This window comes from Neophocaena asiaeorientalis, unplaced genomic scaffold (genome assembly GCF_003031525.2).
Source record: "Neophocaena asiaeorientalis asiaeorientalis breed wild unplaced genomic scaffold, Neophocaena_asiaeorientalis_V1.1 scaffold423, whole genome shotgun sequence".
NCBI lineage: Eukaryota > Metazoa > Chordata > Mammalia > Artiodactyla > Phocoenidae > Neophocaena > Neophocaena asiaeorientalis.
Window position 1 is genome coordinate 1,107,284 of NW_020174133.1, and position 25,602 is coordinate 1,132,885.

Sequence of the window (25,602 nt, forward strand, 5' to 3'; positions counted from 1 at the left end):
AGGAGAGATGGCTGGAAAGTCCTCAGTCCTGGCCTTGAGAGAGGTGGCTTGGTGGCTGCATCTCTGAAGCATTCAGCAGCACCACGAAACCAGAGAACAGACACGGTAGCAAACTGCTTGTTTGAGCATGTAAAAGGCCGACCGCTTCTTGGCCTCTCCTGGCAATGGAGACGTAAATCACTGGTGTGTCAAACCCTGCCAGGACAGCCTCTGCCTCCGGAGCCCAGAAACCGAGGGTGTGGAGAAGATTGCCACACAAGGAAACGTGCAGCCGCAATGTCAGGGAGCGGGACCTCTGCCCCACAGTGGAGCTGGCATTCAGCGTCAGTTCATGCGAGATGCCACATTCTGAATAAACCAAGCGGACACTTGCAAACCCACAGGAAGATCGGGGGTGGCTTTTTAGAGCTCAAAGATCCTTGGATGAATGGGAATGCCTCCGAGCCAACAGAGGTGCCCTCTCCACTCTGCCTCCATCATCCTCCTGCCCCAGCTTCCCAGCTCTGAAATGCAGTGGTCCCAAAATATTGCCATTTGCAGCAACATGGATGTATCTAGACAGTATCATACTAAGTGAAGTAAGTCAGGCAGAGAAAGACAAATATCATACGATGTCACTTATATGCGGAATCTAAAAAATAATACAAATGAATCTGTATACACGATAGAAATAGACTCACAGATGTAGAAAACAAACTTATGATTACCAAAGGGGAAAGGAGAGGCAGGGATAAATTAGGAGTGGCCTGTCAAACAAGATATTATGGATCTTCTACTTTGTACTAGATATTACCTTACTTAATCTTCACCACAACCCTGTGAAATAGCTTCTTTCCACTTCACTAATTTTGCCAGTGAAGACACCAAGTCAAAGTTTTTTCTCTCACAAATTCTGGGCTGGTAAGAGGCAATTTTGACGTGGGGCTTCCTGGTTTGAACTTCCTGCTTTTTGCTATACATTTTGCAAGCCATTGACTTAAATTTGATTGATTTTCCTGTTCAGGGACTTTCTCCTTTTGGAGAAAGTTGGAAGCCCAGAAGCCCAGGGAGGGTTTCCTGGGGTGGGGGGCAGATAGCCTGTGGAGGGCTTGGGTGCCATTGGTGGCAAGTTGGGTGGGCCTCCCCTAAACCGACAGACAGATTAGAGGTTCTCGGAGAGAAGGGAAGCAGGAGAGCCCTCCCTGGGGCCCTCTGTGGCCGTGGATCTCCACCGTCTTGCACTTGCTACAGTCCCATCACCTCCCAGTGGCTGTGCAGGGCGGTGGCCCCTCCGTTACTGGGCCACTGATAGTATGGGAGACTGAGGCTTATTTTACCTCGTTTTCTTGCCAGAGGGCGTGGAATCAGGGTTGCCAGGCTTCCTTCTAAGCCATTCCTGCCGGGAGCCACCTGTAGGCACCAAGTCTCCGCTGGCTCCCTGTCCAGTCCACCTCTGTCCACTCTTCTCTTCCCCTTTCCCCTTCAGGATCCAGGGCTTTTTCCTAAGGAAGCCCTTACACTACAGCACCTTCATGGAAACCCCAGGGTTTCTCCCTTCAACCTGGGGTGAAGGCTCAGACACCTGCTCCAAGGATGACCCAGGCCTGGGTGAGGGTGCTGGCAGCAACATGGAAGCAGACCCTGGGTTCAAATATAGGCAGGTCACTCGTGAGTCCCCTTCAGGGAGCCAAGGGAATGGGACTGACCAGTTCCCACTTTCCCAGAACTCCCCACCCCGGCAGACATGGGGCACCCACTGCCTGTCCAGCAGAGACTACTTTTCCCTCCAAGGTCCTCTGGATGCTCAATCACAGACCTGGGGCACCACCTCCCATCCCACTCCCCCTCCTTTCCTGACCCTGCTCCATCCTGTGCCCTTTCGCAATGCACAGGACTCGGTTCCAGGGCACCCTGCGCGGCTTCAGAGCCATCGTGGGGACTCCCTTCCAACTTCAAGGTCCTCCTCTCGCTCACACCCCATTGCTCCCTACCTGCCTTCCCCTGCCCACTCCCACCCCAGTCCTTGCCCCTTAAGAACTTAGCAATCCAGAGGCCATGCCATCCTTTTTCCATAGGGGAACGGAGGCCTGGAGAGAGATACAATAGGACCTGGTAATGGGACCAGATCACTTAGCAGCAGAGCCAAGACTGGACCCAAGGTCCCTAAATCCAAGCCACCTTCTCCCCGTTGCCCATGGTCATGACTCCTACAGACACCCCTTAGTTTACCCCCAGGAACAGACCCTATGGGGCTGGCAACAGAAGGTTCCGAAGGCTCCTTCTGGCCTCTGTTTCCTCACTGTGTGTTGAGTAGGGAGGATGAGGGGCTTTGGATGTGAGGGTGGTGTAGATGGTGGGCGTTCTGTTTGGTCTTAGCCACGCCCTTAAACGTTTCAAGGAAGGTGGAATCTTCCACATCCTTGGCATTGTGCCTCTTACTATCTGTAAGAGAATGTGTTCCTCTGACCCGCTGCGTGAGAAATGATTCCTTGGGTGAAGGCTTCCCCGGGCCTGCTGAGGAGGGGAGGGAGCTGTGATTAGATCTTTGGTTTGGGCTCCTGACCTCTCACCGTCTCCTGGCCCCAGAGACTTTCAGAAGACTCAGACACCGAGAAATACAGAATGAAACCTGGCCCTGGGGCCAGGGGGGCAGCTTGGAAGGTAGTGAGGAAGGGACAGGGGACCCAGGGGGAGCTTCCCCCAAAGGCCTTAGTTCCAGCTCTAGTTGCAGCTCCAGATAGAGGCGGGCAGGCAGGGTGTAGAGGAGGCCAAGGCCAATGCCAGGGCTATGAGCCCTGCCCTGAGGGCATTAGCCCAAGAGGAAGCTTTTAAACCCAAGTTCAGAGGCAAGAAGCCGACTGCCTATCTCAGCTGCCCTTTAGTCCTGCCTTTTTTCTCCAAGCCAGTCGCTTCTTTTCTCCCCTGGTCTTTCCTTTCCATCCTGCCTGTCTCCTCTGATTCCCTCCTCTCTCTGGATCTACTTTGCTTTGATTCATCTGTTTCTCACCTGTCTTTTCCTCTGACTCTATATCTTTCTGCAAGTTTTTCTTCCGGGTGTTATCCAGCTTTCCTGTTTTTCTGTGTCATTCCTTCTCAACCCTCTCTCCCTTTTTCTACAGCTCTCCCTACCTGTCTCTTTCCACAAAATAAGCCCTGGTTCCCCCAGTGAGTTTCCCCAAACCAGGACACTCCCCCAACTCCCTGCTTCTCTCTGTCTCTACATCCTCCTTCCTCGGTCTCTTTAGCATTCTCCCTCTCTCTCCCCTATATTGTCCCATCTCTATCCATTCACCTCTCTCTACCTCTCTGTCTCTGTCTCTCTCCCCATGACAGACCCCAGCTCCTCGGATGGGATCGGCGACGTCAGCTACCCCGTCCCCAGAATGCTGCCCCAGGTGCATCACTTACCCAGGAGCACTGGCCCAAGGACGCAGGAACACAAGCAGCTCAGGAACACCCAGGGGACCCTCCTGCAGTGGACACCCCTCATGGCTCCAGAAAGAGTCCCTCACGCTCCCCTGGGGAAACTCCTCAGCACAGAAGTGGTAGTGCAAGTAGCAGAGGTGAACCTGTCCCCACTGGCTGCTGGCCTTAAACAGGTGTATTTACCTGAGGGGCCAGAGTACCAGGGGAAGCAGACAAAAGAAGGTGGGGCCCCGTGCCAATCATCCTTGACCCGTCTTTCCTTTCCTCAATCTCCACCCCCTTCCCCCACCAGGAAAAAATAAAAAATATAAACAGGCTGCTCTGTTCCTAGTCAGCCTGGGCCAAGTAGGGAGAGGGATGGGAGGGGCATGTAGGGGAATAGAAACCAGGACACACGGAAATGAGGGCCCCCTGTCCTGCCTGGTGTCCTGGGCTGCCCCTTTCTTGCTGGCGTTTCGGACTGCCACAGCGGGAGCAGCCGGGTCATTTCAGGAGGAAGGGCAGGGCAGAACGGGGAAGAGAGGGGCTAAGAGGGAGTGAGTTTGGGGCTGTATGAATAGGAGAGTGAAACTTGAGGAGACCCTAAGAAACATGGCAAGTGGGGGGAACAATGTGGGGTGAGAGGTGGGAATCAGAAATACCCCCCGACCCCGTATGCTACTTGTGGGATGGAGGACTGGGCTCGGAATATCTGCTCAGTGCTAGGCACAGGGTAGACCCTCACCAAATGGTGAATTTCCTCTTTCCAGGACAGGACGCAGCAGGACCAGGGTCCAGAAAGCCCAAGGCAACCTGGGGAAGCTGCTTGAGAGATCTGGGCTGGGTAGTGTGGTAGAGAGTAGAACCTGGGGAGAAGGGATTGTGAGCCCATGAGGAAGTAGGGTCTGCTCCTGGAGACCTTGGAGACCAGGGCACCCCATTTTGACTTCTTGGGACTCACAAGCATAACCAAGGAGGGACAGGAGCTCCAAACTGAGCGTGTCAGGCAGAGTTTGAAGGGGAAAGAAGGTAGCCGGTATAGTTCTGCAAAGGACAGCAGCAGCGATGTTTCCCCACCCTTTGCCACGGTGTGAACCCCTGCTTCCCTGGTTACTCCAGATTTCATTCCCTGAGTGTGGGGTCTGTGGAGTGACTGGTCCCCAGGCAGGGAGCTCAGGCTCTCACTGCACAGCCTAGGATGAGGAATCGGCATTTCCACGTTCCCAGGCAGAAGCCTGGAGCCATCCAAAGAGGAGAGGATGGCTACACTGTGGCGCCGTCTCAGAGGACCAGGAAGGCTCCACCACCTTGTCGGCTACTTGCTTTCTGAAGCTGAAATCCCAATTACAGCCAAAGCCCAAAGGCTGGACTTTCCAGTTATAGTGCAACTACTTCAGAGAAGTAGCATGGTCCCCCCAACAGTCCCACCTCTGTATGGATCCGTTGATCCCATTCTTTCCCAGGAGAAGGAAACCCATATGGGTAAAGAATTTTAAGCATAGAGCAGTGGGACAGGATACGAGGAAGATATCACTGAAAAAAATGTACATAGACGCCAAGGCCAACTTGGCCTCTTAATCAGTTTTTCTGTGTCAGTTCTTGCTCATGAGTTCTTTCTGTTAACTTGCTATGTGTTTTGTTTGGTGACATTTACTGGACTACAGTTTCCTATTTAGAAGAGAAAAAAGCATTCCAGGTTAGACCAAAGTAAGAGTTGGACATCTTGTGGACCTAACACAGCAAACCTCCCACTTTCCAATGCAAGGGACACTGGAGGCACAGAGTGTTCTCCAGAAGCTACTGTGGTGGCCAGGACTCCAACTGGGTTCAGGATACCTGAACTTGAATCCCAGCTCTGCCACCCAAGGCAAGCCACAGCCTCTTTGAGACTTATTTTCCTCATCTATAAAATAAGGATAATATGTCAAAGAAAAAACAGAGCTGGACGGGTAAAGCATAAAAACAGATTTTATTCAGGACTCTTGCAATGTGAGAAAAGGAACCTCAGTATAGACCCAGGCTCAACTCCAAATATAGCATGAGCAAGTGGGAATTTATAGCCAAGAAGCAGGGTAAGGGTCAGTGGATAGAAAATTACTAAGAGAAAACATCAGGGGTGAGCCGATTCTGGCTAAACCAACCTAACAGGACTTTTGGCCGAAGACAGGCCAGGGTGATCAGGCATCACCTTGGAGGGATGGAGGAGGATGAAGTGCCTGATCAGACATTGAGAGTTCCAGATATTGAGGATGGGACACTCTTGCTAAACTGACTTGGCAGGGCTCTTGCTAAAACTGGATTTTACAGGGAAGTGCACAGACAGGCCTAGAAGGAAGTTTAGGAGCCTGACTAAATTTCAGTCAAACAAAAGTCTTTGTCAAATAACACCTACCCAAAAGGTTGCGAAAATAAAATGAGCTCAAACATGTAAAAGTGCTTTATTGTTGTGAAGACACCTGTAGAGGGCACTTGGCCTCTTGTTTCATCCTGACATCAACCCTGAAGGTAGAAACAAGTGAGGGAAGCAGGACATGAAGAGGAGTCTGGAGAAGAATTCCAGGCTCATTTGCATACTGAGGTCTTTCTTGCATCCCTTTTGGGTTTTAGGATGTTGGCACGTGTGAATCTAATTCATCTTCTCCCTGCCTGCCTCCAGTTCCCTTCCCATTTCCCTTTGAGTCCAGCTACCTCTCGGCTTGCCCATTTTCCAGGGTTGGTGTGCTTCTGGGTCTCTATGACAAATGCCCCTCTTTATCTGTTTGTCCTTCCTTCTCCCCTCCTGAGGCATCTGATGGGGACAGAGAGGGGTGAGTGAGAAGGGAAGAGATGAGTAGATTCCCGGAGGTCTGTCTGATGGAGACCTCCTAGACCTGCAGACTGCTGGGCGTTCTCGGGGGCAAGAATCTGAAACCAAATTGAGGCTGATATTCCATGCGGGGGGCCAGAGAGTTCAGTCTTGACTTGGGGTATCAGTAAATTGGAGCAAGGATAGGATTATGACATTTTCACGTGGAATGAAGATACAGATGTGGCTTGAATAGACTCAGCCTGGGTTCTGGGCAGTGTGTCAAGATCTTTAAAGGAGACTTCTCTCCTAGTCTCCCAAAGTGGGAGACTCTCATCTTGGGATGGGGTTAAAATTGCTTACCTCCATATAATTTATGCCCTGATAGACCCTCATGCTGCTAATAAAGTTACTCCCGGCCAGCCTTAAAACACTTAGATTGAGATGGGGCAGGAAGTCAGATATGTATTCATCCTGATTTATTCAATCTTAAGACTTGAACTAGAGTGCCAGGCCCTGTGTATGTCCCCGTAACCCTGCAAGGTACATATCACCATCCCCAGCTCACATCTGAGAAAACTGACGTTCAGGGAAATGAACACGCACTCTCATCATGACTGAGTCACGGTCCGGGTTGTGTGATCAGGTGGAACTGGGGAATGCTAACTGCCCTGAATCACTCCTGCCCAGGTCACACGGGGAAGTCGCAAAGCTGGAATTCGAGCCTAGGTCTGCCTGGCTCCAAAGCCAAAGAATGGAATTAACATGCCCTGAGCGCTTATCCTCTGCTGGTGGGGGCTTATATGCTGAATGGTTATTTCCCTAAGGTAGACACAGAGATACGCCTTTAAGAATGGATACACTGTTGGCTGCAAGGAGAGTGGTTAGTTGGTAGCGCCAGCTGTCAGCTCCTTCAGGTGCACCTCAACTTTCAAGCCAGGAGCACTCCCTTCTCATGGTGACCCTCAGGTCAATGACTGAGCAAGGCAGTGGTGCAAGGACTTGGCTAGTTCCAGTTCCACAGGATTCCTTTAAGAGGCAGTCTGCGCCCCAGAGCATCCCACAGCACCTGTAGGGACTTCGTGGCTTTGTCAGCTGTGCTGGCTCCTGCCCAATCCTGCCTCCGGCCTTTTCCTTTCACAGGTGTTATTCCCAATAAACTTTTCCATTTCACTCCATCTCAGCGTTTGCTTCCAGCAGACACTGAGACACTCACTTAAAAGAGGATGACCATTCTACGATATAAAGACTGACCATCTGAGCTGGGTTTCAAACCCAAATCTGCGCAACTCCAAGTTCTCTGACCACTGCTCTGTACTCAACAGTCCAGCAAGGGGAGGGGCGGGTGGTTATGGTCTTGGTGGGCGTGGCTCCTGCTACACAGAGGAGGGGGAGATCTGCTTGCGAGGGCAAGATTCCCAGGCTGCAAAAGATACAGACCAATGGGATTGATGCCGGTTGGGGCGGGGGCTCCCCCATGGCTGGACCCGCCATGGGAGTGTGCTATGTGTTGGTGTCAGGCCATTGCGGATGAGGGAGCCGAGGTGACAAAGGGCAAGCTCTGCTCGTGAGATCTTGGCTCCCAGGCCGTGGTGGAAGCCAGGGCCCTGGTGTTTGTGCCACAAAAAGGCCTCTGTCATTCTCCCAGGTTTGGGCTTCAAGGCCCTTTCTCTAAAAGTGCCCTGCGTTCTCACACCAGTTAGTTCATTTCTCATTTTCCCTCTGCGGCGGAGGGGGACTAATGCCTCCCCAAGCAACATCTTCCAGGCCTGGGGTACCCAAGAAGGAGGCTCCGTGCTGAGTGCCTGGGCAGGGGTGAAGGGGTAGACTTGAGGCCCAGGAGTCTAAATTTATCCATTCACTCAACTTTAAGGGGAAGAAAACTCAGTCCTGGAAGTTAGCAACAGTGCTCAGTCAAAAAGCCAGCACCTAGGAGCTCAGATTCACTATCTGTGACCTACGGGTAGGCTTCCCTTCTCAAATTCTGAAAGAAAAAAAGAGTCTGAACATAATTTTAGAACCAGAAGAACCTTGGCAATCATGGAGTCCACACTGCTCATTCTGCCATGGAAGAGGTGCCGGCCCACAGAAAAGGGAGTGTCCCAAGTCACACGGTTGGTCAGCGGCAGATGCGGGCTTGCACCCATGGTTCCAGTGTTCATTCTGCTCTGCGCTCTTCCTCCCATGGTTATTAGGTTGTCTTGTGCACTCCTAGCACCCCAGTCAGACCCGCCTCTAGCCTAAACCTCTGTCCACAAGTAATGCTCAGTAAGGGCTGTCACGATGGGGCCTCCTGCTCTCTCAGACAGGGCGGCCAGCAGAGACTTCCAACACAGGGTTCTGACAGAGAGGCCAGCCCAGGCCTTAAAGAGTTTTTTCAAATAAAGTTTACCATCGCTGTTTTTTTCCCCTTATGAAAGTAATACATTCTCACGATAGCAGATATGGAAAATATTTAAAACTGGAGAGGAGAAAAACATCATCAGTACGTTTGAAAAACCCCTCTTAATACACTGATAGATTTCTAGCTACTTCTCCAGGAATAGCTCATATACGTAGTTTTAATCTATCACATCATAGATAAATTTGGATTCTACTTTACCACATGACTTTAAACCTAAACGTTTCCTCTCATTGTTATGAAACACTTCACGCACACATTTTTAAAATCAGCGTAATGTTCCATTGAGTGGACTGCCATATAATTTATTTAATTAAGTTGGACACGGGCTATTTACTTGTCCCTATTACAAGTAGTGCAGAGATGATTTCCTATTTAAGCTCATTTCCTTAAGCTAGAATCAAGACTGGTATGTTTTGATACACTGCTCTGATCTTCCTTCTCCTACAGCAGGAAGTCAATGAACATGAATTAGCTAAGTCTACAGTGTGTGAGCGAATTCTCAGACACTTGGGGTCTAATGCTGACAGTCTGACGGTAGAGGCAAAACCAACAGTAAAATGAGATCATTAGTCAGATGAGCTAAAATCATGGTTGGATTAAGGACTCTGCAGGTGGATTGGGAAACAGGTGGAGTCCCTCAAGGATGCCTTCCTGGGTGGGCTCCCAGCCCTGATCCAGGACCAGCTGCCAGGCCTCTTATTTGAAGAACTGAGACTTGATACATGGCCCAGGTGATATTCTAGAGAAAGTAATCCAGAAGGAATTTGAAAGAGGACGGGGTGGGGGAATTTAACCAGAGGATCAGAGAAAAAGAAAATGGAAATAGTCCTGGAGCAAAACCTAGCTGGGAAGTGAGGTCCTCTCCTTCTTCCCCAGCTCCCTGGGGAGAGGAACTAGCTGAAGCTGGAGGGGTCGGCCAAGGGGAGGTAAGGGGAGCAGAGCCAAGGAGTCCCAGCAAGCCCTGCTCCCCAGGATACAGCAGAGGCAACAAAACTCAGGGTCAGCCTGGCACTCCAACAGCCCTGTTATTCTGTGAACCTGTGTGCCAGGCACTGTGCCCAGCACAGGGGATGCTGAGATGAATAAGATATAGCCCCTGCCGTCACAGGGTCACAATCTAGAGGGATCTAGACATGGGGGGAGGGGCATTTACTGATGGGCCCTCTGGGTTTGCGGTCCTGAGGTCTGGGTGTATGTTGAGCAATGGAACAGACTCACTGAGGGCAGTCCAAGAGGATCTCTCTCCTATTAGTTTCCTAGGGCTGCCGTAACAAAGTACCACAGACTTGGTGGCTTAAAACAACAGAAATGTATTCTCTCCCAGATCTGGAGGCCGGAAATCCTAAATCGAGTTGTTGGCAAAAGCACACTCCCTCCAAAGGCTCCGGGGAAGAATCCATCCTTGCCTTCTCTACCATCTGGTGATTGACAGCATCCTTGGCATTTCTTGGCTTACAGCTGCACCACTCCAGTCTCTGCCTCCGTCACCACATGGCCATCTTCCCACTGTGTGTCTTTGCCCCTTTTCTCTTCTTATAAGGACAAAAGTCATTGGAGTACTGCCCACACTAATCCAGTATGACCTCAGTTTAACTTAGCTGATGACATCTGTGAAGACTGTATTTCCAAATATGGTCACATTCTGAGGCGACATGAGTTTGGGGGGACACTCATCCAGCCCAATAAAATCTCTTCGAAGAAAGCTTGCGAAGGGTACTTGTGGGTTGTTACGGTAGAGGACAGGTGGCCTCCTCAGGGAAGCCCGGCAGGTAAGCCCACTTCCCCCCGGGCTGGCCCTGGAAATCCCCAAACGTCGGCCCTCATCACCCCTGAGCCACAAGCCAGGCTGGGTGACCCAGGGAAATGGGCGGGACTAATCACCTAATCTAACTTCCCAGGGGAGGGGGGAAGCTGGGCAGGCAGCAGACCCAGGAGCCCCCAGCCTGGCGGCCTCCTGCCATGCCGAGACCACCCTCCACTGCCCAGGGAAGTGGAGACAGCAGGAGAGCAGGGCGCAGCTGGAGCCGACCGCACCTGCCCCCCACCACCGCGGTTTCAGCCTCGCACTCGCTCTCCAACGTGGGCTTACTACAGCTGAGTGAATGTGTCACACTTCCTGGTTTCCTTCTCAACGTGGAGAAGAAAATAAGGGTGGGCAAGGGGTGAGGGACAGGACAATGTATTTAAAAATAAGCCACCCCACCCTGTCATCAGGCATTTTGAATATTTTTGAGTGCTTTCTTCTTATTCTGACACTAGACTATCTCACAGAGTAGTGAAAGCCTGCAGGCCCTGGATGCAACCTGTACGTCGGGACTTCAAATGTAGGCTCCAATATCTTATAATAAATAATATATATTGTATAATTATTAAATTATTGTGATATACTGGTATATATATTTTATACTTATCGTATTAGCCTAATTTAAGTGTGAGATTGGCTTTCTAAAAATGCTTTGAAAGCTTTCATGACTGTTATTGCCTGGAGAGCCCCTGAATGTCTGATTGCTTTTAACAGTCCTGGGCAGCCAAACCCCAAACCCCTGGTCCCTATGAGATAGTTAGGCCACCGCCCTTGGTTAGTTTGCCCCTCTGCCAAGAGCAGGTACACACCTGCAAGGACCTGGCTTTCAGAGGCCCCCCCACCCCATGCCATCGGAGTAAAGATCACTGTACTTTGCCTAAAGGATTAAGAACATGAAACTCATGGTTTGCTGGGCCTATCACACTGGGCTATCACGCTAGGGCCTATCACAAAAGGCTGCTCCTTTTGGCACTCCTCATCCAAGGGCAATGAGAGACCATTGCAGGGATTTAAGCAGGGGTGACATGATCCAACTTTTGGTTCAAAAAAGGTGGAAATCAAGTTGTGAAAGAGCGAGACTAGATGAGAGAGGAGGCCTCATAGAATAGCCCAGGCAAGAGATGATGGTGTACGGAGAAGTACAGTGGCAGGGAGGTGGAGAATGCTTGGTTGGAGAAAGGTTTCAGAGATAGAACCCACAAGGCTTGATGGGAGAGGATCATTCTTCTGCTCCACTTTGAGCCACAGGAAGGAGGATGGTGCCAGTAACTGAGAAAGGGAACATCAGTGGAGTAATAAGTTGGAGGCATGGAGGGAGGTCGCAGGAGGGAAAGACATGAGTCTCTTCTTGGTAGGGTGACCATATTGTTTCTGTCCCGAGCAGCACACGTTTGAAAATGAAAGGAGGCACCATTGGAGCAACTGGGACAACAACTTAAACTGAGCCTGTACCTGGCAAATCAGACCTACAGTCATTCATTCGAGTCTGGGGATGTATTGAGGTTGGAGGTATTGATGAGATACTCAAGTGAAGCTATCAAGGTGACAACAGATATATGCGTCTGAGTTTAGGTGAGATTTTTGACCAGAGGGTTTTCTACCAGTAAAACAATTAAGGGAGTTGTTTCTTTCCAATTGCTTTATGGTATTTCATTAAAACCCATTTTATGACTCTTGTCACTATAGATGTCAAAATAAACTGGAAGCAAAGGAAAAAAAAAAAAATGAAGAACGTGAAACCCAAACCCTTATTCTTTGGTTAGAGCCTCTCCTTCCTTCCCCACCAGCCCTTGGCAAGAATGAGAGGCAAAATCAAAATTCACTGGTGTTTTTATCCATATCCGTGAGTCTGCATTTCTGTATAAATGACCAACACATTAAAAACAAACAAACAACGACTTCTTGTTCCTTTCTCAGGACCTAAAGTACAGCCTTTCATCAGATGAGTACAGCAGGTGAGGAAGGCAAGGAGAAAATGCGGAGGCCAGAGGGGAGAGCTAAGCAAATTTACAGGCTTGATTTAGGCATCCAGGCCAGACCCTGAACTACCGAACCACGGGAAAGGGCTGCTGTGGGCAGAGTCCCCAGAACACAGGAAGATGGTCGTTCTGACTGAGGCAGATCAGAAGTCCAGCCCCTGCGGATGCAGCCCAGGTGTGGGCGTGGAAGGAGTGGTAATAAGAGCAAATGAGGCAGTGAAACCAGGGCTCCTACAAGGTGTTAGCCGTTTGGCGCTGCCAGCTTGCATGGCACTATGAGAAACGTGGGAAGTCCTCGCAGCTGACTCACCCAAATTTCCTGGAATGTAGGTGAAATCCTTTGGGTACCTGACTGGAATCCAGAATGACTGTCCTGAGTGAGGGAAGCCTCGGAAAGGAGGGAAATTGCAGAGAAGGGCCTGAGGAACATGCCAGGAGCCTGCTTTGCAAGGAGCAGCATCTCTCAGCTTGCTGGGTTGGGAGGTGAGGGTTAGGAGGGGGACTTTGTGCAGAAGGCACCTGTGTTTGGGGGTTCCCTTGGGTGGGTGTTTCTGTTTTCTACCTGGGATGGAGGACTTTTAGTTCCTGGAGGGGAGGGAGAGAGGGAAGGTAGGTGGGAACCAGGGTGTGAAAGTCATCATCTCTGGGAGGAGGGGCTTTCTACAGGAACAGCATTGGCCAGAGGCTCCCGGCTTCCCTCCGGTGTCCGAAGATTCTTTGAGACCTCAGACCCTTCCTCACTGGCTTTGCCGCCATCTCCCACCCCCAGTCAGGAAGCTCTGACCAAGCTTCCAGGTGGCCTACACCTGCTTGCTAAGGAGGAGGTCCTCCCTCAAGTTGCCCCCAGGGATTCCTGCCCTGGCTCCCTTCTTCCTGCAGCTGTCTTTTCCATTTCCAACTCTACCTGGCGGGTCCTCACAGTGCCTCAGGGTTTGAAAGAAGCTTATTCATCAGGTCTTTGCTGAGGCTCTTTCCCAGGCAAACCTTAGCCTCCTTGCCTGCCGTCCTGCTCAGTCAGGTGTTTCCCAGGTGCCCAGTGCCCCGGCCTGGCCCCTCCTCCTGGTCTCTCCTGGACTGGCCTGCACAGTTTCATGGATTCAGGTAGAAGACAGAGACAAAGGGCTTTATTACTCAAGGAGCAGCAAGTAGCCTGAACTTCATGTTCACATTGGCTTCCCTTGCCCACAAAGTCCTACTGGGCAGTGCAGAGGTAGGCCCAAGTGGATGCTGGGACACAATGGATTTGTATCATAGCTGAGGAACCCTGACCTTAGAAAACACCAATCTTTTTAAGGGGCTGCAAGAAAACCTGCCCAACCTTTCCCCCAAGGTAGACGTTATCTTTATAATATTGGATGGCAAACAAATTAGCATTCTGTCTCAGAGGGAGACACTATCTCTCTCTTCCAAGGCTGTTCACACTTTATAAACATCCTTGAAAAGACAGTGGAGAACAAAAGGCTGTCAGTACCTCTGCTCCCGAGACTTGCAGAAACAGGAGAGATCAAAGGGGAAATGTCTCGGGACATCCGACACCAGGGAAACCCAAGTCCAGCTGGCCCAGCTTGTTGGCTCTTTCCCCTACCTTGGGTTTACTAGGGCGACTCATTCAAGTGCCATGTACTCCCTTCCCCCAGGTCTCCGCCCCCAGCACAGTGCCTGACCCCTGATGATTCTCAATAAATGTTTGTAAAGTGGATAAATAAATGACTGGGTCTTTATAGAATTTCTGCTTTACAGTGTGAAAATAGCTTAAACATTAAAGAAACCGCAATAGGAATGGCAACTAACATTTATCAAGTACTTACTACGTGCTGGCATAGTCAGTTCTATTACAACCAGAGCTGGCTTCGTGGGTGTGTCTCTGTGCAGGCAGACAGGACCTCAGGATTAGGAGGGCACTCAGCTTGGTTTAATGCTCTGCTGCCATCATCTTGAAATTCTTAGTTTTTATTTACAAGGGGGCCCACATTTTCATTTTGCATTGGATCCCACATATTATGTAGCTGGTCCTGGCTATAGTCTGCACATGTGTTACTAAAATTCACAGCGCTCTGCAAAATCGTGAAATAAAAATCACAGGGCTTATGGGGAAAATGAGGTTGGGGCACAACACTCAAAAACTTTGTCAATGACACGTAAAAAATACACCTAGTCGGGCTTCCCCGGTGGCGCAGTGGTTGAGAGTCCGCCTGCCGATGCAGGGGACACGGGTTCGTGCCCCGGTCCGGGAGGATCCCACATGCCGCGGAGCGGCTGGGCCCGTGAGCCATGGCCGCTGAGCCTGCGCGTCCGGAGCCTGTGCTCCGCAACGGGAGAGGCCACGACAGTGATAGGCCCGCGTACCGCAAAAAAAAAAAACAACTTAAAAAATACACCTAGTTAAAATGGTAGCATGGTTTTACACATTGAATGGTTAAGAAGTTCATCAGGATGATAATAAGTATGGCACTTTACCTCAAGAAAGACCTGAAGCTGGCTTCTGGATGTGGGTGTTGGAAGGGTTGTTGGCTCCTGGACATGGGTGGCTGCGTGTTATGGTGGACGGTCGAGGGTATCAGTTATGCGATTACCAGATATGGAAGGATATGGTGAACTGAGGTAGCTGGAGATGTCTGGGGTGTGGCCATGTGTGTTTTTTGTATTCCTAGGCGGCTTGGTTCATCTGGGTGCAGGTTTCTGCTCTCACCTAGTGTTTCCCGAAGATGAAATCATTCATCAGCAAATGTGAAATTTGCAGTAGGTTCAAATTGTTCCCTCATGTATCAATTGCACTGAAACAAATTAGTATTTCTGAGACAATCATTATAGCAGACCCGACTGTCCTGTTTTAACGTTTACGGGTACCTACCCATAAAGCCTTCACAGTTCTAACCCGGGAGGTGGTTACTGGGAGAGATTCCCATGAGGGAGTGGTGAGGACTCAGCCTACATGAGGGGCGTGGCAGACCTCACAGAGTCTGCCCTCCTGTATACCACGTGCTAAACTCTCAAGCTTCCCAGAGAATCCGTAAACAATGAAAACTGCTACTTTCCAAGGCCCAGCCAGCCTGCTCAGGGCTGATTGCCTAAGTGGGCCTCTCACCTAGCCACCCACTTATCAACTGACAAAGAAAATATAAAAAGAAAATCACAGTTCCCAGAAAATTTTTTCCTCTGCCATCTTTTAAAAATCCTGTTTTGCCTTTGTTCATTACCAACAGCCTATTTGCTGTCCTGCCTCTTATATGTAAATAAATTACTTGCATGCAGATAACTAACTGTCTCTGAGCAACTCAGAGGTTAAGTAACTTGTCCAGAATTTTGCGGCTAACAGGGGCCAGAGCCAGAGTTAGAACACAGGTCTGTCTCTCTCCACAGCTTTTCACTCTTGCTACTTAACCTCCTCCAACAGTGAAAGCATCTGTAGTTTGAAAGAGAGTGTGCTGGTGGAGCGGTCAGGGCTGGAAAGGCAGATGGAGGTTGGGGGCTTGTGAGAGGCCCGATCCCAGACAGGAATGGCTGTGCCCGGCCCAAGAGACAGGGCTTCAAAGGCCTTTCCACCCTGGAATCTTCCCGACAAGCCCATCAGGGACAGGGGTGAGGACACCAGGAGGAGTGCAGGCTAACCCCCCTCTGTCCCATGTGGAGCAGAGTCGGGGTGACAGGGCTTTGTGCCCAGGAAGGAGAGTGGGGCCTGAATCCTCAGCATGGCTGCAGTTTGGGATTATAGGGATGAGTAGTCTAGAACATAGAATATCCACATTCTCCCATGACCCTTCTGTTTAACTATATGGTCATAACCTGACCGTGACCTGGAGAGTGGCGGAAAAAAAATGAGACTGGAAAATGAGATAACCCTTGCCAACCATAAAGAGTACTTGCTTATCTACATCTGTAGTGTGCATGGTGGGGAGGGAAGAAGCAGAGGGGGCAGTGAAGAAAGAAGAATCACATGCAAAGTCCAAATATTTCAAATACATTTGGCAATATTTTAAAAGAAGGTTAACCCTGTATGTAAAACAAAAAGCATAAGTCAACTTGAAAAGCAATTTTAAATAACTAAAGAAAAATATTTGCAACATATTTGCAAGATATCCTTAATATATAAACATAATATTTATATGTTTATAGATATATATATTAAATATCATATATTATTATTACAAAGTAGTAATAATACTTTAAAATAAAATAAAGATGGGAGCAAAGGACATGAATAAACAAAGAAATACACAGAGGTTTTCAATCCCACTAGTATTTAAAGAAATGTAAAATCAAAACAAGATACCATTTTTTTAAAAAAATCACATTTGTAAAGATTTCAAATAAATGACAATAGCCAGGATTGATGAGCATATGGAGAAGCTCACATTCATAATTGCTCTTGAGATTATAAAATCATATATTTCTGGAAAGGAATTTGTTAATACATAATGAAAGTCTTAAGATTTTACTTCTACTCTTCAAAATTCACTTCTAGGAATTTATCCAAATGAAATTACAGGCCAAATATACTAAGACATACGTACATAGCAAAAACTGGAAAGTGCCTAACTGATGACAACTAGAATTTGGTTAAGTTCTTATGATGCATTAGTACAATAAAGTATAATGCATTCATTAAAAATAATCTTGTGGAAGAATATACAGCAATCAGGGAAAACAATAAAACAGTGTGTAGTAAAACGTTCACAAAATCATTTATGCCATGTTATTGCAAAAGTTTTTTAAAGAGCTGTATACAACAAGAAAAAAAAAGAAAGACAGGGCTTCCCTGGTGGCGCAGTGGTTGGGAGTCTGCCTGCCGACGTAGGGGAAGTGGGTTCGTGCCCCGGTCCGGGAGGATCCCACGTGCCGCGGAGCTGCTGGGCCAGTGAGCCGTGGCCGCTGAGCCTGCACATCTGGAGCCTGTGCTCCGCAGCGAGAGGGGCCGCAGCAGTGAGAGACCTGGTTACTGCAAAAAAAAAAAAAAAAAAAAAGACTTGGAAAAAAATACCCCAATATTAACATTGGCATTCTCTGAGTGGTCAGTGACATTCATTCTTTTTGCTTTTTGGTATAGTCAACACTAAGCACTCTTTTATAAGAAAAGAGTGAATGTTTTGTGAGTTTTTAAAACGAAGATTTACCTTCCTAAATGAGTTTTTCTCATCTGACTATTCATAGGAGTTTGAATTCCTTGAGAAGACAGACAGCCACAGAGTCCCAGACCTGACAGGGCCTTGGGGCCAACTAGTGTGATGCATTCCTCAGGCTTGTGCTGAGCACCAGGCAGTAGGGTCTCATGCGAACAGAGTGGGTCAGCAGTAGCATTTTAAGAAACTCTCTGTGCATGTGTAGAGGAGGACTCTACAGCATGAACTACACTTTTATATGGGTTGTAGTTTGGAAAAAAAAAGTTTGAGACCCTACTCTACAGTAGCCCCACCAAGCACTGCCCAGCCCTGGCTGAGCCCTCCTAGTGATGGGAAACTCACTACCTTTGTGCTGGTGTTTGACAGTACAAACTGTTAGACAGGTCTCCTTATATTTAATGAGTCCTGGCTTCTCATCATGCCCGATCAGCCCCCAACTCCCTCCTCCAGGGCAGCACTTCAGACGTTTGAAGGCAGCCACCAAGTCTCGCTGAGTCCAGGTCTGCCTCCCCACCCCTTCAACTCCTTGACCACCCCCACTCCCAGTTCTGAGGCCCTTGCCTCCCCTGTCTCTTCTTAAGTCATCCTCTCCCCGCCCCCGGTCCATTAAAGTGTCACACACATGCCCATGACCCTCCCCCAAGACTGAAACCACCATGCCAGGCCATTTTGCTCATTAATGAATCCACAGATTCATTCGATATCATTAAGGGAGCACCCACTGTGTGCCCAGCTCTGTGCTGGGTGCAGGGGAGACCCCCAGAGAATAAGAAAGACCTGGCAGATGCCTCGCACCCGGTCCCAGGGTCGCAGCTCTAGCCTCAGCCTGGGTCGGTCCCTCCAGCACCCAGGCTCCAGGCTGCCCCGGTCTCCTCGCCCGGCCTGAAAGAGCCCGTGAAGACAGTGGACCGCAAGCAACTGGTGCAGAAGCCCGGCTGGTGGAGCAGGCGGAACGCTAGGACTACAGGGCCGCGGCCACGAAGAACGTGACAGAGCTGAAGCAGCCAGTGTCTAGTGAAGAAGGAAACCTTCTCTCTGTGGCCTACAAGAGTGTAGCTGGGGCACGCCGTTCTTCCTAGAGGGTCATTAGTAGCGCTGAGCAGAAGATATCTGCAGAGGGCAACGAGAAGGTGGACACGGTACGTGCTTACCGTGAAAAAATAGACAAGGAGCTGGTGTGTCAGGATGAGCTGAGCCTGCTGGATAAATACCAGATCAAGAATTGCCAGGACAGCCGGTATGAGAGCAAAGTGTTCTACCTGAATATGAAAGGGGACTATTACCGCTACCTGGCCAAAGTCACCACTGGAGAGAAGAGGGCAACCTTTGAGGAGTCATCTGAGAAGACATGTAGCGAAGCCCACAAGGTCAGCAAAGGGCACACGCAGCCCACTCACCTCATTAGATTAAGCCTGTCCCTTAACTACTGCCTTTTCTACTATGAGATCCGGAATGCCATAGAGCAAGCCTGCCACTTGGCCAAGACAACTTTCAATAGCGCCATTGCCAAGCTTGACACTCTCAGTGGAGACTCCTACAGGGACTCCATGCTCATCATGCAGCTCCTCGCGGCAACCTAACGCTCTGGACAAGTGATCAGCAAGACGATGCTGGAGGAGAAGGCAGCAATTAAGGCCCCCAGGTGGACTGGCAGTGCACACCGATGCTACTACTGCAATCTTTATTTATTTATTTTTTTTGCATGAGCTGGGGATCGTGTTGGGGAGGGAAAGAGAGGGGTGATGGGATGACCTTCTTAGGGAGAAACCCACGACCTGTCTTGTCGTTGACATTTTTGCCAAAATACCACTTGTGGAAAGGCAGACTAGCTGTGCTGGTATTGGATAGCAGCCTCACACTGGCATATGGACGGTTCTGTAGATTAATGCAAGTGGAGCTGTCTTTAACTTGTTGCTAGAAAACAGGGGTTTTTTGTTTTGTTTTGTTTTTTTTCTTATTAGTCATCAATTATATACACATCAGTGTATACATGTCAATCCCAAGCGCTCAATTCATCACACCACCACCCCCACCCCCAGCCACTTTTCCCCCTTGGTGTCCATACATTTGTTCTCTACATTTGTCTCAATTTCTGCCCTGCAAACTGGTTCATCTGTACCATTTTTCTAGGTTCCACATATATGCGTTAATATACGATATTTGTTTTTCTCTTTCTGACTTACTTCACTCTGCATGACAGTCTCTAGATCCAACCACATCTCAACAAATGACCCAATTTCATTCCTTTTTTATGGCTGAATAATATTCCATTGTATATATGTGCCACATCTTCTTTATCCATTCATCTGCTGATGGGCATTTAAGTTGCTTAAGTTTGCTGTGGGTCTGTCGTATATGGCCTTTATTATGTTGAGGTAGGTTCCCTCTATGCCCACTTTCTGGAGAGTTTTTATCATAAATCGGTGTTGAATTTTGTCAAAAGCTTTTTCTGTATCTATTGAGATGATCATATGGTTTTTCTTCAATTTGTTAGAATGGTACATCACATTGACTGATTTGTGGATATTGAAGAATCCTTGCATCCCTGGGATAAATCCCCTTTGATCATGATGTATGATCCTTTTAATGTGTTGTTGGATTCTGTTTGTAGTATTTTGTTGAGGATTCTTGCATCTATATTCATCAGTGATATTGGTCTGTAATTTTCTTTTTCTGTAGTATCTTTTTCTGGTTTTGGTATCGGGGTGATGATGGCCTCATAGAGTGAGTTTGGGAGTGTTCCTTGCTCTGCAATTTTTTGGAAGAGTTTAAGAAGGAAACATCTCAAAATGTTTGATAGAATTCACCTGTGAAGCCATCTGGTCCTGGACTTTTGTTTGTTGGAAGATTTTTTCTTTCTTTTTTTACTATAAACTTCCACCTTAGAACTGCTTTTGCTTTATCCCATAGGTTTTGGATTGTCGTGTTTTCATTGTCATTTGCCTTTAGGTATTTTTTATTTCCTCTTTGATTTCTTCAGTGATCTCTTGGTTATTTAGTAACGTAGTGTTTAGCCTCCACATGTTTGTGTCTTTTACGTTTTTTTCCCCTGTAATTCATTTCTAATCTCATAGCACTGTGGTCAGAAAAGATATGATATGATATTTTTGATATGATTTGATTGATTTCAATTTTCTTAAATTTACTGAGGCTTGATTTGTGACCCAAGATGTGATAAGATTTGGGTGGCTATTTCCTTCCCCATGTTAGGGAAGTTTTCGACTAAAATATCTTCAAATATTTTCTCAGGTCCTTTCTCTCTCTATTCTCCTTCTTGGACCCCTATAATGCGAATATTGTTGTGTTTAATGTTGTCCCAGAGGTCTCTTAGGCTGTCTTCATTTCTTTTCATTCTTTTTTCTTTATTCTGTTCTGCAGCAGTGAATTCCACCATTCTGTCTTCCAGGTCACTTATCCATTCTTCTGCCTCAGTCATTCTGCTATTGATTCCTTCTAGTGTAGTTTTCATTTCAGTTATTGTATTGTTCATCTCTGTTTGTTTGTTCTTTAATTCTTCTAGGTCTTTGTTAAACATTTCTTACATCTTCTTGATCTTTGCCTCCATTGTTTTTCTGAGGTCCTGGATCATCTTCCCTCTCATTATTCTGAATTCTTTTTCTGGAAGGTTGCCTATCTCCACTTCATTTAGTTGTTTTTCTGGGGTTTTATCTTGTTCCTTCATCTGGTACATAGCTCTCTGCCTTTTCATCTTGTCTGTCTTTCTGTGAACGTGGTTTTTGTTCCACAGGCTGCAGGATTGTAGTTCTTGCTTCTGCTGTCTGTCCTCTGGTGGAGGAGACTATCTACGAGGCTTGTGCACGTTTCCTGATGGTAGGAACTGGTGGTGCGTAGAGCTGGGGTAAATAGGGTTTTAAGATGAAAAGAAAACTTAAGTGGAATGGCCCTCCTTCAATAAGTTCTGTGGTTCCAGTAAGGATTTTTATCTTTAAGAGATATGCTCTTGTCTTTTAAGTTTGGGGTACTTTCTGTCTCATCTGTTTTAGCTGTGCATTTTTCTTCAGGGTGTATGCTACCAGACATGGAATAGTTTAAATCCCAAGCTGATAGACTTAAAACATAAGGTATATTTATTCTTATGGTTTAGGCCTTGCCTGTTTTCAGAAGTTTCTGGTAGTTGACAGCATTAACACTAGATTGTAGTTTACAGTATTTCTGCATTACAGCCATATGTAACATCAAGCCATTGATTGTGTATTTTTCTTCATTTTGGCTTTTACATCCTTAGTTAGCCTATCCAGGTTGTTTTTGCAGTTATTTATCTCCTAGGTGAAAAGGCTTGACTGAGGAGAGTCAATGCTACTTTAGGTTTTGGTTAATAGGTGCTTGGCAGGTGGCTGTGGGATTTTTGTCCTTCTTTCTTCTTAACTTAAGTCCACCACAAAAATTATGAATCACTTTAACAGAAACACTAAACACCACAAAAATAGAGAAAATTCAGGTTTGTATCTCATTGACTGTGTTGATATTTTCAGAGACATCCTGAGTCTTAAGCTGCCACAGCTCCTTCCTCGGGGGTTACACTGCCATTTGACTCTTCGCTTGAGTCTTCCCCACTCTACCTTGTGTCCACCGCACTCACTTGGGTGGGTTGAAAAGCTGTTGGGTTGTAGAAGTTGGCAGTCGTTTTGAGAAAGGTCGTGGTGCAGTGTGTGAAAATTTAGGTTCTAGGAGCTTACTGGTAGAAAAATCCTAAAGGAAGAGCTCTATTCATAAACATTCTGTCCAATTTCGGGAACCTTGTAAGCGTGTCGGTTTTTCCTCCCTGAAAACACTCTTTACCCAAATAATCATTGCAGAAAAATAAACTAAAAGCATTATCAGATAATAAATACTTAACTCTCATTTGACAAAAAAAAGAAAAAGAAGAAAGAAAGAAAGATACAAAGGAAGAAAGGAAGGGAGGGAGGGAGGGAGGAAGGAAGGGAGGGAGGGAGGGAGGGAGGAAGGAAGGAAGGAAGGAAGGAAGGAAGGAAGGAAGGAAGGAAGACCCAGCCACCTGCCATGGGGATCCCCTAGTCTGGTGGAGTGAGATGCGTCAGCACAGATCAAGTTTGTCATGACTAAGCTATGTTGCCCATGATGGCCAGCTAGACTTACATTCACCCAGGGACCTCAGCATGCTGTCTTCCCTCTGCTTGAGCAGAGAGAAGCCTGCCTCTGTGCATCACACAGGCAATGCCCACCACCTGCCCGCCAGCCCCTCTGGGCCTCAGCCAGCTCTGGGATGAGGCATGTCCCTCCAGCAAGCAGCCCGAAGCCACACAAGCCTCTGTCTTTCACTTCCCCCTTCCCACAGAGGCTCCAAAAGTTCCTGACAACTAGTACCTGTGCCAGCCACCTCCTGCACAGGTAGGGGAATAAAACAGAACCATCCTCCCGGAATTTACTTGCTACTAAGCGTAAAGGTCTATGCCAGCTCTTTTGTGCTTGTTATCAAATTTTTCTTGTCTTTTTTTTTTTTTTTAAGCTATGATTTATTTAGTATCCACTATGTTTGGCATTTTGATGTATTATCTCTAATCGTTGAAACTTCTTGAAGTAGGTGTTTATCCTGTTTTACAGATGAGAAAATTAAACACAGATGTTAATTTTTTTGTACAAATAATGTCTATTGAGCACCTGTCTGTGCAAGGTATGAGACTAGAAGCAGAGATAAAGGCAGTGGGGAGCAAGACTGCCAGTCTCTTCCCTCCTCAGTCTGGTCTGGAAGCAGATATTAAACAGAAAGGCAAGCAAATAATAATTGTGATAAGTGCCATGAAGGAAAGTAGAGAACATTCTAGGGACATACAGCAGGAGCACTTACTTTAGTCGGGGGGCAGGCAGGAGCTAAAGGAGGAACAGGAGTTAGCCAGGGAGGGGTGGGGCAAGATGGCTGTGAGCAGAGCAATGGCATGTGCTAAGGCCCTGAGGTGCATAGAAACTTGGCCTAATCAAGGATCTGAAAGAAGGCCAGAGGGATTGGGGCCAAGACAGGGGAATGAGTGGAATGAGGCTAGAGAGCTGGGTAGGAGTCAGATCCTTCAGGTTTTCAAGCTCTGCAGGCATAAGGATCTCCTGGGGGAGCTGATTTCAAGGCCGGCTCTGGAGCCCACACTCCACCGGGTCTCAGCCAGAGCACCTGCACTTTTACCTGTTTCCCCAAGTGATGCTGAGGCAGGTAGCCAGAAGCAGACACCTCAAGGAGTACAGATGTAGGTCTCATCAGCCATCTGAAGGATCTCAGACGTTTCCTAAGAGGAGGGGAAGCTATTGAGACCAAGACCATACAGCACGCTAGCTGGCAGAGATTTGAACTCAGTTCCAACTGATTCCCAAAGCAGGGGACACTGTCTCTTCCTAAAAGGAAGGTGGTGTCAGGTGGGCGCACTGAGGGCTGGAGGAAGGACCGTCCAGGGGAGGGAACAGTGTCAGCCAGAATCCTTGTGGCTTGGAGGTAAGGGATCAGGGCAGCCACAGCCACTGGCCTGAGCAGAGCCAAGGCTCAAGGTCTCCTTTCCCCATCACCTTGTGAGGACCTCACATGTTCCTGTCCCAAGTACTTTTGCATCTGAATCTCATTTTGGCTTTACAAATACTGTACCACTGTGAAGAGGAAGAGTCTACTGGGACCATTCTCTTTCTTCTCCAGTGAATACACTGAGGGTCACCTAGGTGAAACCACCGTGAAAGAATTTCAATGTACAATGGAACCTGAAGCTATAACACGGAAAATCTCATGTACGGGCCCTCAGGAAAACAAAACTTAAGGACCAAGCAACTGATTTTTCATAAATCCCTGATTAACAGAAGAGTGATAATATTGGAATTTTCTTAAATGGTACGGAGGTGATCAGGGGTTGCTTCATATCAACCTCGCGAATTTTTGCTTATAGTTTCCAGAGGCATGAAGAAGAAGTGACCCAGGTCAGGTTGGTCTCACAAAATGAGCTGAATTGAGCTTCGTTTGTATGACTGGACTGGCTTTGTCTGCTTGGGGAATTTTCAAAGCTGGTCTCTGTTTGTTTTTTATTTTAGCAAATTCTGAGTCCCCCACTCTCTACAGTCCCTGCCCATAAATACAGACTACCACAAATCCTCATCAGACTTGCCTGTAGCTTGCTACAGTTTTCGTGTCCTCAACTGCAATTCTTCTGCTATTCCGGAATAAACTTATTTTTTTGACAACTTTGAGCTTGCCTCATTTTACCTTTTTATTTAAGTCAACATTCCTTGGCGTCTGAAGTAAGATCCAAAGGAAATGACCTCTAAAGGACAACGCCCCTCAGAATCCAGCCAGGCGCATGCACTGAGCCCCTTGTACTCATCGCTTCCATGTGTTACCCATGACTTCCAGTTTGGTGAGCCTCCGCTCAGATTCTGAGATCCCTCCCTTTGGCTGAGTTCTCCGACTTTATGACTTTACTTGGGCTCTATTTAAAGGCTTTGTCCTTTTTGGTGAGTACTTGTTTGTTTTCTTATTGGAAGCATGCTAGAATTTTGGTATAATTCCTTTGGAATTCTTGAGAGCAAAAATGAATGAATGAATGAATGAATGAATAAGTAAATAATCAGTGGGCACAGGTCAAGCAAATAAACACTACGAGAGCACTCCCCGCTCCTCGTTATGAGAGATTTCGATCTTGAAGCAAGACTCCCATGAGAGCTAAGTTGGTTGTGGATAGGCCAGATTGACATTAGGTCGCCTGCCAACTGCAAGACAATTTCTGTGTAACAAGGGATAACTGGTCATGAGTCAAACAACTGAGACAAAGGCTGTCTGCCAGGGGAAAAAAAAGAGAGAGAGAGAGAGAGAGATTCCCATGAAAGGCACTCTGTGAAACAAAACACAACTCCCAACTCTGAAACCACCCCTTTCAGACTATTTAGGAATTTTCTTTTGCTCTTAAGAAAACCTCTGAGATATGTGATCCCAGTCATCTGAATGCTCTAAGGGTGGCCCTCCTTCAAGGACCCTGGCTGGTTTTATGTTAAAAAATTATGGTCTCTCCTCAGATGCATTGTTGACTAACTGGACCAACCTTACTAAAGATAATTTAGAACTTCAATGGCCGTTATGGAGAACCTTAGATCTCCCCAAACTTGTTTTTCTATGGACTAAATTAGAA

The 25,602-nt window shown here is 47.7% G+C and overlaps 1 protein-coding gene and 1 pseudogene across 1 annotated transcript in view; one reads left to right on the plus strand and one right to left on the minus strand.

Annotated features, from left to right (window-relative positions):
• The window catches only part of MUC4 (mucin 4, cell surface associated), a 45,842-nt gene extending 42,373 nt beyond the window's left edge, over nt 1–3,469 (minus strand). The window contains 1 exon segment of the mRNA XM_024754764.1: nt 3,388–3,469. Within this exon segment, the coding sequence (XP_024610532.1) occupies nt 3,388–3,469 (82 nt within the window).
• Nucleotides 3,470–10,532: 7,063 nt separating this feature from the next.
• Nucleotides 10,533–19,106, plus strand: LOC112406091 (14-3-3 protein gamma-like; annotated as a pseudogene).
• Nucleotides 19,107–25,602: the final 6,496 nt, after the last annotated feature.